Source organism: Carex rostrata, chromosome 1 (genome assembly GCF_964058835.1).
Source record: "Carex rostrata chromosome 1, lpCarRost1.2, whole genome shotgun sequence".
In the NCBI taxonomy this organism is placed as follows: Eukaryota; Viridiplantae; Streptophyta; class Magnoliopsida; order Poales; family Cyperaceae; genus Carex; species Carex rostrata.
The window spans coordinates 7,183,016-7,201,010 of record NC_135918.1 but is presented as its reverse complement, the minus strand read 5'-3'; the positions used below and the strand labels follow the sequence as shown (position 1 = coordinate 7,201,010).

Genomic DNA, 17,995 nt, shown 5'->3' with positions numbered 1-17,995 from the left:
TAGATTTTAGAATTATGCTCACCAAAAAGTTGATAATAGCACAACAGTCAACTGAAAGTTGATCCCCGGTGTGCTATTGCAAGATTGAGCATACCCGGCTCCCCTCCAAATTGATCGGAGAGCATCATGCAGATTTAGGTTACTTTCGGATCGAACGGTCAAAATCAAGTCTAATTTTATATGAATGAAATTTTCAGAACATACAGATGAAGAACAATCAGAGTTAATTTAAACCATCCGATATCAAATAGATGGTACAAATATGCCCGAGACCGAGACTAACCCTATCGGGGACAATTCGTAAAAACCCATTTGTTTCTACTTTCTACAAGCTAAATTATCTCGCAAAAGCTAAACAAAAATATATAATCATTTTGAACAAAACGTTTTGATTCAACAAATCATTTTGAACAAAACGTTTTGATTCAACAAATCATTTTGAATTAGATTCAAAGTCAAATATTGCAACTATACATGTCATTATTTGATGCAATGAACAAAAATTTGAATAAAGTATTTTACTGCATTCATACTAGGACTAAAACCCAAAACTCAAAAAGGAGTAAATAGGTACGAGTAGAAATGATCAAACTATACACTTTAATAGAATCATCCCCGACAATACAACATAGTCTCCCTGCTCCAAGAAGTATAACAAAGATGGATATTTCAAAATTCAAATACAGCTGGGCGGTTCGAACCACCCTGAATTACAGTTATAACTCAAATAAACTTGGCTTTTTTACAAATTTTCAACAAAAATACCTAAAATGGATTGAGAATGGTGGCAGGAGTATGTCGATGGGATTCTGCAAAATCTCTAATGATTCGTTTGAGAGTCCTCCCCCCTTTCCCTCTCATGTGCACATAGCTGTCCCCAGGTGTTGCCGCGGTCTTCAGAAAATCTGAGGCTGCATTTTCTAGTGCCTCAAGCCACAAAGGTACGATGGCCTCTGCCTCCCCTGGCTTTAGATATTCTGATGGGAGTGCTTGCACCTGAAGAGGTAAATTGACTAAGCATCACTCTCAAATAAAGTGGAACAAAATTGCACAAAGTTACAGACTGAGATTTACCGAGGAGTGGAGCCAGAGAGAAAGGCAATCCCTAGAAAGCAGAGGCCTCCATAAGGTTCTTTCGCAGATGCTGCACAATGCTGCCAGCTGTTGCAAAATGGTTGCCGATTTGTGCACCTGCGACCACAAATCAAAAGCTTATCATGGATGAATCTGGATCTTAAAGCCGAGAGAAATTAACAAATTAGTTTGGCATCAGGGCCCCTAACTCAACCCGGAATGTGTCTTGTGGACTCGGGTCAGTTTGGAACTTTTGAGTGTGATTGACGACTGATTTTAATTTTATTGTCTAAAAGATAGTGTAATATTGAAAAAAAAAAGAATTTTTATTTAATCTATTGTTGGTAGTAGTTAACTACTAAACTTGCGGAAACAAAAATTAATATGCCTACAATATATAAAAATTTGCAAAAAAGAAAGTCTGCTATACTATGGATTTTGAGAACTTTCTGCCAATAAATTGTCAAAACCCTGTATATTGTTGGAGAAATCAAAGAGTTACTACAGTGAACACCCTAACACCAATAGAAGTATGTATTAATCAAGTGATAAAGTGCAATGTAAACAAGGTAATCATAAGTAAAAAAAATAATATGTCATCTGCCTTCTCTAAATATCTTACCAGAAATTAGATGCAATTAAAGTTTGCTGTCTCCAAACAAAAATTTATTTAAATTTATAGCTTTGTCATTATTTTAAACCTCAAGCCTAATCATATAGCCCAGTATAAATCTTGACAGTAACCAGTGTAAATAATGTGCCTTTGTCTTTATATTTCCTTTCCTTTTGGGGGGTTTTATATGAGGTGGGGGTTCAGGGATTTACCCTGGGCATAGCTGAAACACCTAGGAGAGCATATATTAGATTAGAAATTAGGCTTTCGCCACAGCGAGAGACAAGATTCACCACTACCCCGCTTAATGATCCCTGGCCAGTCCTGCTTGCTTCATTCTCTAACAAGCAACTGAGCCCCAAATCAAGTAAACCTGCACAAATAGAGTATAAATTGAATAAATTAGAAGTACAAATGTACTATTTTTTCAGATAGAGATATAGAGAGAGTACTGACATGACATGTAAGACATGGCTGCAAGTGCGGCACCGGAATGCATCGCTGTACAACTAATTGCTGCCTTTTGGAATGAAAATTCAAGGAGCTGACCTGATGCAGCAAGTACTTCCTAATAAGCAAAGCAAAAAAGATGTTTTCAATTCCATGCTCAGTGTACAAAATAAACATAATACCATTCAGAGGACAATGGCCACATATGCGTGTATCAATAATGTTCCAATTTCAAAGGACAATGGCCACAAATGTATGTATCAAAAATATTCCAATTACAGAGGACAAGGCCACAAAAAGTTATGTAATGATCATTTTTGTTGACCAACTCAACATAAGAAAATATACAACAAATTTGGGTAAACAATTTGACAGAGCGGTTTTTTATTCATGCAACGCACAAGTCATATGCAGCACTGTTTTATTAAAACTGCTCTGTGAAAATCTTCACCCACAAATTTGAAGGTTATATACAATTCTAGTAAAAAATAATTGGTAAATTATCTTAAGGTGAGTGTAGGCTCAAGTTCCAAAGAAGAAATAATGTAGTTTAAGCAAGTGAAAAATTGGGTAATTATGATGCACTGCATGTTTTCTTTCATATGAGAGAAAGAGAGGCAAGAGAGGGTGGAGGAGCCTATTCTCCAGGTTGGGATAACACATACCTTGCGACAGCATGTAACAAATGTAGAAGTAAAGCCAGCATAGGCTTCAATCAGTTCGGGTTCTTGATCACAAATGTAGGAAGAGGTGAGTGCGGATATTGAGGCAGAAGAGTTGAACCTCTCAAAAGTGCTCATGCAAAGTGAGCTGTACTCTTCAATATGACCAAACTCCTTGAACGCTACCGCAGCTGAAAATTATCTAAGAATAACATGAATCGAGAACTTGAAAAATAAAAAAGGTGCATTTCATACAAAAAAAACCCTTGGACTGCTATTTTCCTTCTCTCTCTCTCTCTCTTGTTTATTTATGTATTTTTTTTTGGGGGGTGGGGTGTGGGGGGGGGGGGGGGAGGGGGCAAAACATCTTACGTATGGAATTTGCAAAAAAAACACACACATCACTAACATGAGCACCAAGTGGGTATTAGGAAAACATGATAACCTGACCACTTTGCCCTTGATATGTTAACCCATTTAGCCTCCTATAGGGACCAAAAATGGTTCTCATCTAAATTAAATGCCTCACTTTTCCAAATCCTTTTTATTCCACTTGTTATCTTTCTTTCCTCTTTAAAATCGAATACTTTGTGGAAACATTAAAAAATCTGTTTATATGACTTGCCTGTTCGCAAATAACAGTCATGGTTTTGGTACTTGAGGAAGTTAGTGGATAAGCTGTCCAGAATCCGAGGCAGCAAAGCCAGGAAGTATCGCGCTACATAAAAGTTTAAAAAGTTCAACATGACAAGAAACACACATGCATACACACATACAAACTCATTAAGTATGACAAGTACCTGAGGTCTGAATAGCAAGGGAAAGGGATCGGCAAGCGGCTGCAGATAAATTAGCATTCTCCATATGAGATGAGGTGAAAAGTTTCTCAAAGAGGGGCCACAAAATACCAACAAGTGATCCAATTGTATCATCTTCGCACTCAACGTCTTGTGACGTGGGGTTTATCAGGTTTCCAAATAGTGCTCCCAGCCTAGAAATCAAATCAAAGGTAATGATGACCAAAATATCACATAATTATAGAATCATATTTAAGTGTGCCCCTGCAAAATGTCAAACAACATGAATCACATAATTATAATCAAGCCTCCCCCCCCCTATTCCCAATCATTCAATATGTTCCTGAACTGCCCCTCCTTCCTCACTGATCCCATGAAAGTGAGGATAAAAAAGAATTTAAGTATTTTCCTATATGAAAATAAGAGAAGAGAAGGGCTATATCTGATGTTTAGCATTTTTCAGGCAGGCATGAGATAAATCTGACTTGATGCTATCATAGTTCCAGATAGCGACATTATGGCAACAATGCTATAAAAACTGAGGTAAATTTAATCCAATATTCAGTGGTCTTGACACATATGTGCGAATATTATAGAAAATAGTCCATACAAGTTAATTTTTCCTGACAAAAAGCATGAAAGACAAATAAGTAAGAAATCCTAATCAAACAGAGGGAGAAGCAAGCAGCTTCAGCATCCTCATTGGAGGAAGATGCTGATGATATTGAGAGGGAATAGATTGTAAAAGGCTATTAAAAAACTATAACATGAAAAAACTTCTAACAAATGACATCATACAACCAGGGGCAGAGCCAAGAGAAAAATTTTAAGTGGGGCAAAAACTTGTCATAACTTTTAGGGTGGGGCATAATTTTACAATTATTTTTATTACAAGTATTGGCATTTTTTTTAAAAATATCATAAAGAAATCAAAGAAATTAAATATTTTTCATGAGCCAGGGTGGGTACGTGCTCTACGCTGCCAACACATGGCTACACCCTGCATATGTCTGCAAATGCACATCATATATTGTTGTTTTCTAAAGGCACACATGAAAAATGCTACTTAAAAGTCTCGATGATGAAGATGTCTAGTGACAGTAATAAAAGAATGTTAAGGCAAACAAAAAGAAAAATGAACCTGGAAAGACCTCTAACAGCAAGGTTAATGGCAATTGTGTGAGCAGCAGGGTCTTGTCTCAAAGATTGATCTATATCTGCATCTATCTGCAATATAATTTAAGGCAACAATAATTGGAAATTGAGGATTCAATATGCATCAAAGATCAAACATACAAGTGTTCACATACAAGTTTTTGAATCGATGTGTAGCTAGAAGAGATCAATCTTGCAAGAGAAGTTTCCTTAAGGTTCTTGTTGGGGATGCAACTCAGAGCAAGAGTAATCGCACCTACCACCTCTTCTTCTTCTTCAATTGCCATATTTTTTCTCTCCAAATCCTATATGATAGACCAAATTAGTGAGATTAACAAAAAACTACCAAAAAGGGAGTATGCCTGCAATTTTACCTCAATTATCCAGAAAAGGATTTCAAGATTTTGGGGCTCATGGATAACTGAAGAAGCCTCCTCACAAAACTTACGCAAGGCCGAAGAACATGCTTTTGAGCATATGAGTTGACCTATCCCTGATGCACAAAACACACTACACACGTATAAGACCACACCCCTCTGGCAAATCAGAGAAATTTGTAGAAAGAATTTCATAGGTTGAAGGAGATGGCTTTTTAGGAAAAGACATGAACAGATTCTTACAGTAATTGCCTTAAGTTGGGGCCCGCAATTGATAGAAACCACTTGGAATAAGAGCTCAACACTTCTCCAACAGTTTTATAAACCTTCATTACAAGAAACAACAACAAATCAAATCAAATATGCATAACATACCATATTTTTCTTTTTCGATGTTGCTTGCATAAGTAAAATTGTTGTTATTACCAAGGCCAAAAGACCATTTAGCTCATTAGGTTTTCTGTTAGAGAGAATGGTGACCAAGTTCATGATAACTGAGACATCAAATGGGTTCCCTGCTTGTACAACTGCCTCAGAAACCTGAAAGTACAAAAACATTTCACAAATTTGGATATGATATCCACAACTAACATTTAAATAAATAAATAAAGTGCTCACCGCATATAGTGCAAACATTTTAGCTTCAACCTCTTTCCATGGGATTGATTGAGTTGAAGAAGACCAACCACCAGAAATGAGCTACATTAATATTTTTTTTTTTGTAATTAAGAACACGGACACAACAAAGCACAATGTCAAAAGCAACATGTACACAATTAAAACCTTAGTTACAAAAGATGTGTGACCCATAAGCTGACAAATATCGACTAAGAGCTCCTCGAGATTCAGCCTGAAGTAGATCAAACCATCTGGCATGTACAGTCTCTCATTCTCACTACCATCAACCTTCATAACATGGCTTTCAGTAAATAACAACGCTGAGAGTTCAAATATTAGTAATTCATTCACTCATCGTCATAGTTTCAAACCTGGGCCCGCAATAGAAGGGCATCTAACAAGGCAGAAAATACAGGGCAAAATACTTCAAATGTCACCCTTCTTTTGCCATTTTGAATTTCTATTCCTAGAATATACTGCGCTAAACTACACCTGCAAAGGAATTAGAAAAAAAACAACTAAATATTAATCTACAAAAAAGTAAATATGTTTTTAATTATTGCAAAGGTATAGTGATGATACCAAAATGGCAAAGTTGATTCTGCAATCTCACAATCTTCACTTGGAAAAGCAACACAACTGTCAAGTTCACAAAATGTGTCTCAATTAATTTTATTCAATTGTCAGGTCTAAATCTATTTAAGTGCAGAGACTTGATTAGAACCTCAAAAGTGCATCAACAAGGAGAAGTGCTTCATTGCTTCCTTCAGCGATTAATGAAGGGGCCTGCCTTAGAGAAATCAAGAAGACAGAAAATACTGATCAACTAAGAAAGAATTAAACATGATAAATGAAAAAATAATTTAATTCCAAAAGTAGAAGACTCACAGCCTGACCAATTTCAGACAACAATGTAGCGATACCAATTATCATTTTCTCATCTCTGCTAATCAAAGCAGGACACAGCAGCAGTTCTTTAATGTATTGAACTCTACACAGAAATATCTCTGGCAATCCCTGTCCAAAGTACAAGCATATAATTCAATTCAAAATATTTAAGTAGTGTAACATTCATATGGAAGGATATATCATTGATTACCTCATACCGGCTGATAAGCTCAGTCATGACCTCTATTGCCACATCAAAGGCGTGTGAAATCTTCATCACAAATAAACATCTTTTGAGCTTTTGCATTAACATGGCATTATCATAATTCTTACTACAGTCAGGTAAGAAGATTGAGACACTAAATTTGGTACCTGTAAAGAGTTGAATACAAAGTTCAGAAGGGGATGTTGGGCCACAGATGCAGGCTGCATCTCAGAAAAGCACTCTGCCCGAACCTGCAATTTACATTATTACATTAAAAGAAAGCCCAAGAGATGAAGTTAAAATGTTGATACAGAGAATAAAAGAAAAGAGTGCACTTACCCAACTCAACAAGCATTTTACAATTTTTCTGTTCCTCTCATGGAACAGAAGGCCATCATCCAGCCTCCGCTCAGATTGCATAATTAAAAACTCCAAAACAGTTGGCGTATAAGAAAGAAGCTACATTGAGACAATTACAAAATTTACATAAAACACTACAAACCAAATGTATTTTAGGATTTTCAGTGCTCGATTGTACATGAACACCTCAACTTTTCAGTTGCTTTTGTTCAGCAAGATATTATGTTATGTTGTAATATGTTTTCATAAGATGTTATACTATTTTTTGGAATGTACTGTTATAAGTTTCCTCCATATCTCTGAATATATTGCATTCTTTTACCTCATTTTAAGGGTGCTTTGAGAAAAATAAATAAACACTCAGGTACCCCGACTAACTTAACTCTACTTCCTGAAATTACATTGTTGAAACAGGTTAGACGCATGCTTTAATTAGAGACATATAGGTATAACTACACCTTTTTTGTACATTTTTAAAATTAACCTCTCTTTTGAAGCAGCTTCGGGTTTGGGAGTCAGCACTGGTGCCTCCAATCAAATCCTCAGTTACCTCTTCTGGCAAGACAGTGAGCAGCTCTAAAACTGCAATATAGCCATTGTTTTGAGCCTGTAATTTTTCAAGGCTGCTGAACAATTGTTCAATGGTTGTCTTTTGATCCTCCATCCTTAGCATCAGTACCGACAATGCCAGGCATATTTGGGTCAGTAACTGTTGAAGTTAAATTTACAGTTACATCCTTACTAATGCTTGTCATTGTTAATTTGATGATATGTCAAGAGGAGACAAGCACCTCACCTGAGACGGTCCCGTGCTAAACCTTTGAGCTGCTAGGAGAAGAGCATTAAGCAAGTCGGTCTTGACTCTAGGATTTAGGTTGTATCCTTCACTTTTGATCTGCAAAACAAACAAAAAGCAAAATTGGTCAAGAAAACAACTACGAAATTGAAGTCGATAGAAAAGAGATTGATGAGAAAACCTTGCGACGAAGGATCTGAGCAGCGAAGAAATGCGCCTCGAAGTTGTAACCGGGAGGGAGAGTCAGAGAAGAAGTGGTGAGAAGCGAGGTAGCGACCTCCCAAGCGGAGTGGGAATGCTGGAATTGAACTAACCATTGGTTCGCTGCCACGCGGTTGGACGAGAGCGTATCATGGTTCAGCACTCGCACCGCCTCCACTACATTCTCCAGCGCGCTACTCATACTCCTTTCTCTGTCACTGGCGAGGTTGCGCCAGTAGAAGTGGAAGAAGGGGGAGTAGGGATGGTAAAAGGAGCGAGTGACAAGTGGTGCAATCGATTGGAAGGGCTCGGAGGGGAAGGGGGTAGATCGGACGGCTGTGGAGGGGAGAGAAGGAGAGGAGAGAGAAAGAGCGACGGAGAAGAAGGGAAAAAGGACGAATGATAATCTAAAGAATGGACGGTGCGATGGGGGTGAAGTTATCGAATGTCTGCGGATCAAACGGCTTGCTTAGGCTGTCCGAATCTCTGAAGTAACTCAAATTTAGAGTTTAAGTTCAGACCGCTCGATCATAATTTGGGCCAATCTGGGCCTTTAATATGCGTGCCATAACAGATCTGACGGTCCAAATATAAGCACAAAATTTGAGTTACTTTAGGTTATATAAATTCGATTATTTGTTCCACAATCTGGCGAGCTTTGATTAATCTATACTGTGATTTGGTTCTTTAACTTCTTGTTAGTCCGTTACGTCACCTCAATACTGATCTCCTTCGTTATTTTTTTGTTTTTCTATGAAGAAGTTTAATGTAATTTTTTCATTTTATTTATTTTGATAAAAAATTGTGTATAGTTATTTCTTTCTTTTAAAAGTTTGTTTGTTTTGTTTATGATATAATTAAATTTTAAAATAATGTAAGTTTTTTATTACTATGCATCTGATTGTGTTGTTCTTTGTAATATATTTTTTATATTTTACAAAAAAGTAAGTTTTTTATTACTATGCATCTGAGACTGATTGTGTTGTTCTTTGTAATACATGGTTTTTATATTTTACAAAAAATATTTACTTGTTTAAATTTGCCACGAGCAAATTTTCTTTCATAAAGAATTTTTTCAAGTGTAGTTCAAAAAAGCCGAAATTTTTATTAATAGAAAATATAATAAATAAATATCCAAATTGAAGAACGCTTTTGGATTTTTTCGAGATATAGGGAAAACGCGATGATTAATCACGGCCTCTGGCCGTTATGGTTTATCACGGACAGGATTAGCGATGCTAATCACACATATTAACTTAAAAAAAAAAAAAAAAAAAAAAATTATGTCCGTGACTATCAATCACGGCCAAGCAAACTATAGGCAAATGATGTTACTTCATAGGCAATTTCTGTCCGTGATTATCAATCACGGCCAGGATTATTTTTTTTATTTTTTATTTTTAGTTAATTAATAAGTACGGTGATTAACATCGCTAATCCTGTCCGTGATAAACCATAACGGCCAGAGGCCGTGATTAATCATCGCGTTTTCCCTATATCTCAAAAAAATCCAAAAGCGTTCTTCAATTTGGATATTTATTTATTTTATTTCCTATTAATAAAAATTTCGGTTCAAAAAAGGCTTTAACTATGGTGCTTGCACTTCGTTCCTATTTTCTTTATACCGCATCTATCGTCGTATCTGTTGATTATGATATTGCTAATCGTTTCTTTGCAACACTTGATTTATTTTGGAGGCCTCCAGCCTTTAAAAACTGATACTGATTTATGTGCATTTAACCAGCCCATAATTTATTTTGGAGGCCTCAAGGCCATAACATTCTTCTTCTTCTTTTTTCATCTTGATTCTCGAAGACTCGAAGTCGGCATTTTTGCCTAGACAATTTTTTAAATTTATAGTATCTACGTAAACCATTTTATATTACTTTCAATGCAAGTTGTTTTAGACTAGCAAAGTTAGTATTTCACCAAATAATGCAAATAAAATTAATACCTAATATAAATCAAATGTAGACATTCCAGCAGGTCAATGAGGGGGTGCGAAGACGTTTCAGTAAGGGGCCGTTACACCTTTTGATCCATCGCATATAATCCCCGCTCTATTCGATCTGTACCCGGCACACACGAGAAGATTGAACCTGTTAGGAGGGTGTTGAACCACATAGAAGACGTTGGCGGGCCCCGTATAGGAGTGGTAACGAGCTGCTTCGTTACGAGTTGGGTCCAGTTTGAACTTGTTACAAACTGATTCGTTCGAATCACGAGCGAGCTGACTTTAGAGGTTCGAGCTGAAATCTTAGTTTGAAATCGTTACGAGCCGGACCGAACTAGCTCGCGATCTAACGAACTGGCTTGTTGGGCTTGGCTAGATCTTGTTTTAAGCAACAAAATAAATTTTACAAACTTTTTGAACCGAGCTGAATTAAGTTGGACAGTATAAAATGCACACAAATTCATACAGATTCACAAATTGATATCTAGCTGAGCTGGCGAGCAAGTTAGACTCCAGCTTGAACTTGTTAATTCTAGACCAAACTAGTGGCAAATTGGCTCGTTAACAACTCGGTTCAGTAACGAACAAGCTGTTAGCGAGCGAATCAGGTACGAGTCACGATCGAGCCACCAGCTACGAGCCGTTTTGCCACCTCTAGCCCCCACATAGATACAACTCGGTATATTTTTTACTTTGTATTAGTTTCTTTTTAAGACTATTAGAGTTATATAATCGTATTTAATTTTACATTTGTACTTAATCTTTTTGTGTCGCATCTGTGATTTATATTCTACATATCATGAACGGCTCACAGCGACAAATAATAGTACGTCATTATTCAGTCAAAAGACAAAAATCAAAGCAAAACAAGTTTCCTTCGGTGGAAAACGGAAAACGCTATCCTAGTCTGAGTTTCACCAATGGGCAAAGGCAGACTTGGGGTAGTGTTTCTAGTAGGTTCTGATTTTTATTTTTTCCATTTTCGTGCTACTTTTAGAATTTTATTTTTTTAAGTGGTACAAATATAAAAAGGTCGACAGCACTGGTGTTCTCGTTACTGAGCATCAAGAGTCCAGCAGTGAGATGTGTCGTATTTTTATTCGTAACATTTAACAAAACAATAAATTAAATTGATAGTATCGTTGTTTATAAATAGTTTTCTCACAAACAAAATATATATATATATAGAACTAGGGTGCTCTTAAACTTTGGTGAGCTTAACTCTAAAACTTATCAAATCAATTTCAAATGACGAATCCGAACCGTTGAAATCCGCCTATCTTATGTGAGATGCATCTACATATGAAATTTTTAAACATTCAAATTAATTTAATATAAAGTCAAGCGGTCAAAATTAGAAGGTTAATAAATTAATTTTAGTGCATTCATTTTTGAACTTTTTTTGACCGTTTGACTTTGTACTAAATTAATTCGAATGTTTAAAAATTTAACATGTAGATGCATCACACGTAAGGTAGACGGGTTTCAACGGTTCGGATTCGTCATTTGAAATTGATTTGATAAGTTTTAGAGTTAAGCTCACCAAAACTTTGGTGAGTTTAAGAGCACCCTAGTTCTACTCGATTATATATATATATATATATATATATATAAGTAGCGAAATCATCATAAATTGTGATTGCAATCCTCAAGAAATCACTGTGGTGTGCAGTGACTGCTTGTAGATTTGTAGCCCACTAGCCACAATGAGTGAGCTTTGAGTAGAGTTGGCAAAAAAACTTGTGGCTCGTGATTCAATTGTGACTCGCAATTGATTTGTTCGTTAATGGCTTGCTTGTTGCTAGACTGAATTGGGATCTAATTTGCTTGCCACTAGCTTGATCTTGAATTAACGAGTTCGAAGTACACAAGTGCTTCCCTAATAAACTTCTACTCTTGGCAGATGTCAGTGGTAGGGGCACATCTCGAAACGGAAATCTGAAGTCATTTTGGAATTTCGTTTTTTTTTAGGATATGAATAAATTTCTGGGTTCAAATGCTCTAAAAAAATGAGTAGAAAAAAAGGATGAGATTAACATCTAATTATTTGCAACCCAACACAAGTGACATGACAAAATAACTGATAACATCTGATTCAGTGACTAAAACTTATAAAATAACAATAAGAAACGCTAGAAATTCTCCTAGTATCAAACAACCAAAATCGAAAGCACGTGACCCGAACTACGAAGAGAAGCAGAGATTGAGTGAGGGACTGAGGGTCCACAGAGCTTGCCAGATAATAAAATAACCCAACTGGCCAGCATTGTCAGAACTCGAAAAGAGAAATCTTTGACACTATACGAGATGAGATCGAGTTTGATATAGATTCCATGGATCGATAATGAGATCTTATGGGGCAACAAGGGACGCTTCATTCAAAATAAAAGTTATATTTGTCAATTTATTTATTTAAAGAGCTAAATTAAATTGTTATATAGATTAAAAGAGAGAGAAGAAAAATGAGAACATTGAATATTATAATGCTTTGATAAAAAATATTAGCTATTTGAAAAGTTTGCATAGACACGCTAGAAATTCTCCCAATAATAAATCATGCTAATAGTTTCTCTTTCCGACCAAAAAGTAAAGTTCAAAAGTCGAGGAGAGGGAGAATAAATTGAGAATGTAGTTGTCGTTTTCTACGGGTTAGATTCTTTTTCTTGACTTTAGCTAAAAAAAAAGGATAGTCAAGTCGACTTATAGTGAAAAAGCTGAAGTCGAAGGTATCTAAGACTAAAGAAATATGCATATCAAATCGGATGTATCTGTAAACTTTGTGTGTCTGTAAATAATTATCGCATTAAACTAATAATGTGCAAATCACTGAATAAAAAATGGCGAATAGTTTGCCAAGTCATTATAAAATTAGATGCTTGAGAATTAGGAATTAGAGATCACGAGAAAGGAGAGGTAGCATAATTGGCGAAAAATATTTTAGAGTTGTTATACTTAAAAGTCGAGAGTACGATTTTTCTTCACGACTTTGCAGCCTCTACGAAGATTTAAAAAAAAAGGAGCTAGAGATCACAGTGTCAGGAGAAGGGTTCAAATCTCTCACTGCTTCATGTCTCAATTGTACTTCAATATTTTTATCTTCGATTTTAAAAAATCAAATAAAAGATTCGAACCGCTCAACATGATATCCACGTTAAATGTGGTTAGAGATGAAGTTTTATATTTTTTTGAACTTTTTTTACTATTTTTTTTAAGATAGATACAAAATCAATGTTTTTTCAGAAAATTGTAGACCATCCAAAAACAATAATTTTGTACCTATCTTAAAAAATAGTAAAGAAATACCAAAAAAATATAAAATTTGATCTAGAAGCACATTTTAACGTGGATATCATGTTGAGCTATTCATATTTTTTGTTTGGACTATGAAATCAAGGATAAAGATATTAGGACACGATTGGGGCATGAAATAATGGGGCATTTGAGCCCTTCTCAATTTCTAATTTTAAATATCTTACAATTAAATATAATCTACACATTATGCATAAAAATTGATGTCTGTTTGACCATTTATCAAATAATTAAAAAAATTATAACGATCCAATTTTAATGATGTATAATAGATTATTAAATGACTTTCAAATTACACAAAAGTTCACGCATAATTCAACTATAAGACAGACAACATGCATGCCTAATGCTGTCCAGTTATGTTACCGCAAATTTACCATCTTAGTTTGACGAAAATTTTAAAACATGTACATTTTAATAACCTAAATTTTGTCATTTTATTGCTAAAGTTACCAGCTTTTGTCAATATTTATCAAGTTATGTTGGTAATTAATGAACCCCGACCATTTGAAGAATCTATAAATATATTTGCTGACATTTTAGAATACGTTTAATATATTATTTATATTATAAAACTAATAATTTCCAATTATATTTGAATCGTGTATTGTTAAATCATTCTCGAATTATATTTATTACGAAAATTTCATAAACCTATAGAAACCTAGAAAACTAATAATTTCCAATTATATTCGAATCGTGTATTGTCAAATAATTTCCGAAAATATAAAATTTCATAAACTTTTAGAGACATATTAGACAAAATCCATAATATAGGAAGGTCGGGATTTGAAATTCTAGTCCTAACAATTAGGGTGTGTTTGGATGCAACATCAAGAATAACAAGAATAGCATTAATCTAGAGTTAGCACTATTCCATCGTTTGAAGATACGTTTTGTTGGATTGATAACTTATTCAGTATTTGGTTGGATTAAAATAGCTAGAATAGTGAATTCAAATTTTTGGTCTTATTAAAATAAACTATATCTAAGGGTTTTGTGGTTTGGCTCTTTTAATAAGACAAACAATAGTTATTCTTGATTTAACTATTATAACTATTCTTGTCTTGCAACGAAACATACCCTCAAATGGGTTAGCAAGAACAGTGCTAGTCCGAGGAATATTCTTAGAGTGATTCAAATGTAGAACAGTAGAGAAAAATAGTTACCAACCCAAAAATACTAACAACCCCATGTTATTCAAATTCACATTAAGTGAAGTAATCCAATCTTTGAGTTTTAAATCGAGACCGTTTGATTCGAATACGTGATAATCTATCCAAAGTGAAGCGCATGCATCTCAAGAGATGAATTCGAATCGCAAAGCAATCTTGAACGACGGATTCGAATCGGACGATCCCAATCCAAAACTCAAATATTGAGTTACTTTAGGAGATCTGGACCCATCCAAATGCACCCAAAACATTCAATTAAGCCATCGTTTGATTGTCGAGCCTAAAGAGGGTCGAAAATCAATATTCGGCCTAACCTTATTTTTTATTTAAAAAAGAAAAAGAAAAACCTGTATTTAGAAAATAATAGCATTTGAAGGGCTGAGCTGAATTCTCAAACAGTGAACCTAGAAGGATGAAGGATCAAAATTATATGTATTAATCTTCGGACGATCGGACTTATAAACAAGAGCCCTCCATTTTTTAGTTTTGTTTTCCGCACTAAAAATGTGTTTGAATAAATTCGGTCTCCTAAATTTTAAACACTTTTTAATATTTTTTTGCAACTTTACTTTAAATAATTATATCCTGGAATATACTTGTTAACGCGGAACCGAAAGAAAGTAGCGGCCCAGAATATCAGAAATAAAGCAGATCTGGATTTCTTCATTTGCAAGGAACCGTGTGGAACAGTGGTAGTACCAGAAAAGGACAATTAACAGAAAAAGGCACTTATGGATTCCTTCGGAACGAAGGAGACGCGGAATTCGTACCTCTGCATTAACTAAAAAATAATATTTTCAATTAATGCATCAGCATGAGTAAAGCTAATATACACTTAAGGGTATCTTACTCTTAAGTTTAGGTCGTTTGATTTCTTTAAAAGTCGTGCTATTACGATTTTTAAAGAAATCGAGCGGCCTAAACTTAAGAGTACGGTACACTTAAGTGTATATTAGATTTACTCCATCTGAATTGTTTGATTCATTTTAAATATATGCAGATTAGATTTATAATTATATTAAATAGCTCATGAATTATAAGTTGTGGTTAAATTGATTTCGTTTGAATATAGACAGCTGAGATGCGTTATCTCAAAAGATGCTCTTTTGAGTTAATTCAGACAATGCAGATTCGAAGACGCGTAGGATGGAATTCGGATCCAAGTAATTTAAATTTTGAGTTTGAATTCGGACCGTTCAATCTATTTTGATACGAATATTAGAGATATTTTATGCATTTATTTTTGAACTGAATTTGTTCGAATTCTAATCATACAGTCCGAATGCATTCAAAATTTGAGTTATTTTAAGAAGATTCGAAACCGATGATGAGAGATCAAATAAAAATTGAAACTCCTAAAATAATGATAGCTACTACCAAGTCTTTCAAAAATAAGAATAAAAACTTCTAAAATAATCCAAAATTTGAGTTCAGATACGAACTAAATCAATGCAAATATTGGTCCGTATTCAAACTCAAATTTTAAGTTACTCGTAGATTTTCAATAAAAAAAAAAATTTCAGTAAAATAAGTAATGAGAAAACCACATAGTTCTCTTTTTAGGTTATAGATTCGAAATCTAAAAATTGAAAAATTTATATGTATAAACAGAGGTTATAGAAAAACTGATAGATTAGATCTTCATTTTTCATAAAAAAAATCAGACCAATAAGATAAAAGTGATAGCAGAGAGCCGATGGATTGATTGAGAATTAAGAATGGACAACACAGAGGCGACAGGCGAGCACCAACACCTAAAAAGAGAGGCCTACGGATTTTTCATAAAAAAAAAAATACCTAAAAAGAGGATCCTTTGTTTTTAAGAAAAAGACAAAGAGAACGTTCCAGAAAATTTAAGCCAATAGTGCTACCTGAATTCTACTTTTGAGTAAGGAAGAATTCTTTTATTTTTAATTCAATTTTACTCCTTATTAAATACCTTTGTATTTTACTTCTGATTAATTGCTATCAAATTAGGGGTGGAGAATTCATGACTTTTTTGTTTAAATAATTTCTGCCATTAATTATGCTTATCAATCATGAACAACTTCATACTTATTCAAATTTTGAACAGTCCGAAAGAAATTTTATAAATACTCAATTGATGAGATAATTCATTGGGAATAGTAAAAAAAAATAATAGTGAACAAATTCTTCTCTATTTGATCCAACAAAAAAAATTTGAATAAAAAAATATGGTCAAATTTTGTTAGTTCCGATATATATAATTAAAATTATTAAAATAATATATAACATGTTAAATTTTGGAACGTCTTTAAGTTAATAAAAGTTTCGTAATTTTCCATGAATTTAACTTGTGAATTAAATATATCATTTTATTATGTGGAGATCGTTTGATTGGGTTTATTCCTCCTTTTTTTAAAAACTTCTGGGTCCTTCTGTTGTTCAAGATAAAAGAAATTGGATTGACTATAATTTAAAAAATCATCAGTATGGCACCAACTTGCCACTTGGTGTGGCATTGATTTTACTGTTACATACCCTAGTCCCTAGCTAGTTCGAAATTATTTTATTGCTGGTGTTAGTCATATGTAGGAGTGAGTAAATTGCTCATAACTTATGACTCGTTCGTAACTCGTTTGCTAAAAGTTCGCTGACAATTTACTCTTTAATTTAATGAACCAAGCATAAACATACTCCATCTCGCTCATAATTCGCTCACTAAGAACTGAGTTACATGGAATCATGTCATATCAAATCTCAATCGAATCAAACCCAAAGTCAAATCCAATTTTGTAAGTCGTATTATCTTTTCAACCCGAGTCGACTCACTTATTAAGCCAATAAACCGAGCACGAGTATAATCCAACTCTCTCGTTAATCACCACATATGAAACAAAGAGAACGTGTAACAAAATAAGGTCCGGTTAGTTTTAAGAGAGATCTCCCTTTTTTTTTCTTTCTTTCAATTTTCTTTTCCTTCTATGTTATAATCACGGTCATAAAAATAAAAGTCAAAATATTTACATTCTTTATTTGTGATTTCACAAATACAAATATACAAGATCTGATCTGCTGAATATAAAAGTTAAAATATTTACATTCTTTATTTGTGATTTCATAAATACAAATGTACAAAATCTGCTGATTGCATGGTTAAGTCTCAGATGTTTCCTTTAGCAAGGATAACAAGGGCCCCAAGTCCCCAACAACACCAGATCAGCATCCAGAGAGAATCTCTTAAACTGAATAAGGGACCTAGCCGTGATTCCCACGCAAAAACACAGATACGACGCCTTTCTTTTAACACCTTGTTTGGATGGAGAGTAGAGGAAGGGAGGGAATGGAAAGGAACAAAAACTTTCCGTTGAATTGTGTTTGGTTGTTAAAATTATGTAGG

General features: G+C 34.5%; 1 protein-coding gene across 2 annotated transcripts; it reads right to left on the bottom strand.

Moving 5' to 3' along the window:
* Window positions 1-574: 574 nt before the first annotated feature.
* LOC144555228 (ARM repeat superfamily protein) lies at window positions 575-8,605 on the bottom strand. Of its 2 annotated transcripts, none has more exons than XM_078303496.1 (24): window positions 8,177-8,605; window positions 7,991-8,094; window positions 7,684-7,908; window positions 7,179-7,298; window positions 7,007-7,090; window positions 6,846-6,905; window positions 6,635-6,763; window positions 6,471-6,532; window positions 6,329-6,385; window positions 6,118-6,238; window positions 5,912-6,034; window positions 5,747-5,827; window positions 5,555-5,668; window positions 5,372-5,454; window positions 5,126-5,261; window positions 4,907-5,056; window positions 4,738-4,823; window positions 3,600-3,790; window positions 3,425-3,517; window positions 2,803-2,990; window positions 2,144-2,255; window positions 1,900-2,060; window positions 1,075-1,191; window positions 575-996 (listed from the first exon to the last, which is right to left on the bottom strand). In XM_078303496.1, exons 3-24 carry the CDS (start codon window positions 7,870-7,872, stop codon window positions 766-768), a joined length of 2,688 nt encoding a protein of 895 aa, XP_078159622.1. In that variant the 5' UTR covers window positions 7,873-7,908; window positions 7,991-8,094; window positions 8,177-8,605; the 3' UTR covers window positions 575-765. The 2 variants fall into 2 exon arrangements, with proteins under 2 accessions (XP_078159622.1, XP_078159617.1); XM_078303491.1 differs by having other exon boundaries at window positions 7,996-8,094; window positions 8,177-8,599.
* Between the last annotated feature and the right edge of the window lie 9,390 nt (window positions 8,606-17,995).

Coding starts and splice junctions, on each gene's coding strand:
- LOC144555228 (XM_078303491.1), bottom strand. CDS start 8,398: ATGAGTAGCGCGCTGGAGAATGTAGTGGAGGCGGTGCGAGTGCTGAAC. Junction 7,909..7,995: donor TTAGCACGGGACCGTCTCAG/GTGAGGTGCTTG, acceptor TAACTTCAACAG/TTACTGACCCAAATATGCCT. Junction 5,057..5,125: donor TCCTTTTCTGGATAATTGAG/GTAAAATTGCAG, acceptor TCTATCATATAG/GATTTGGAGAGAAAAAATAT.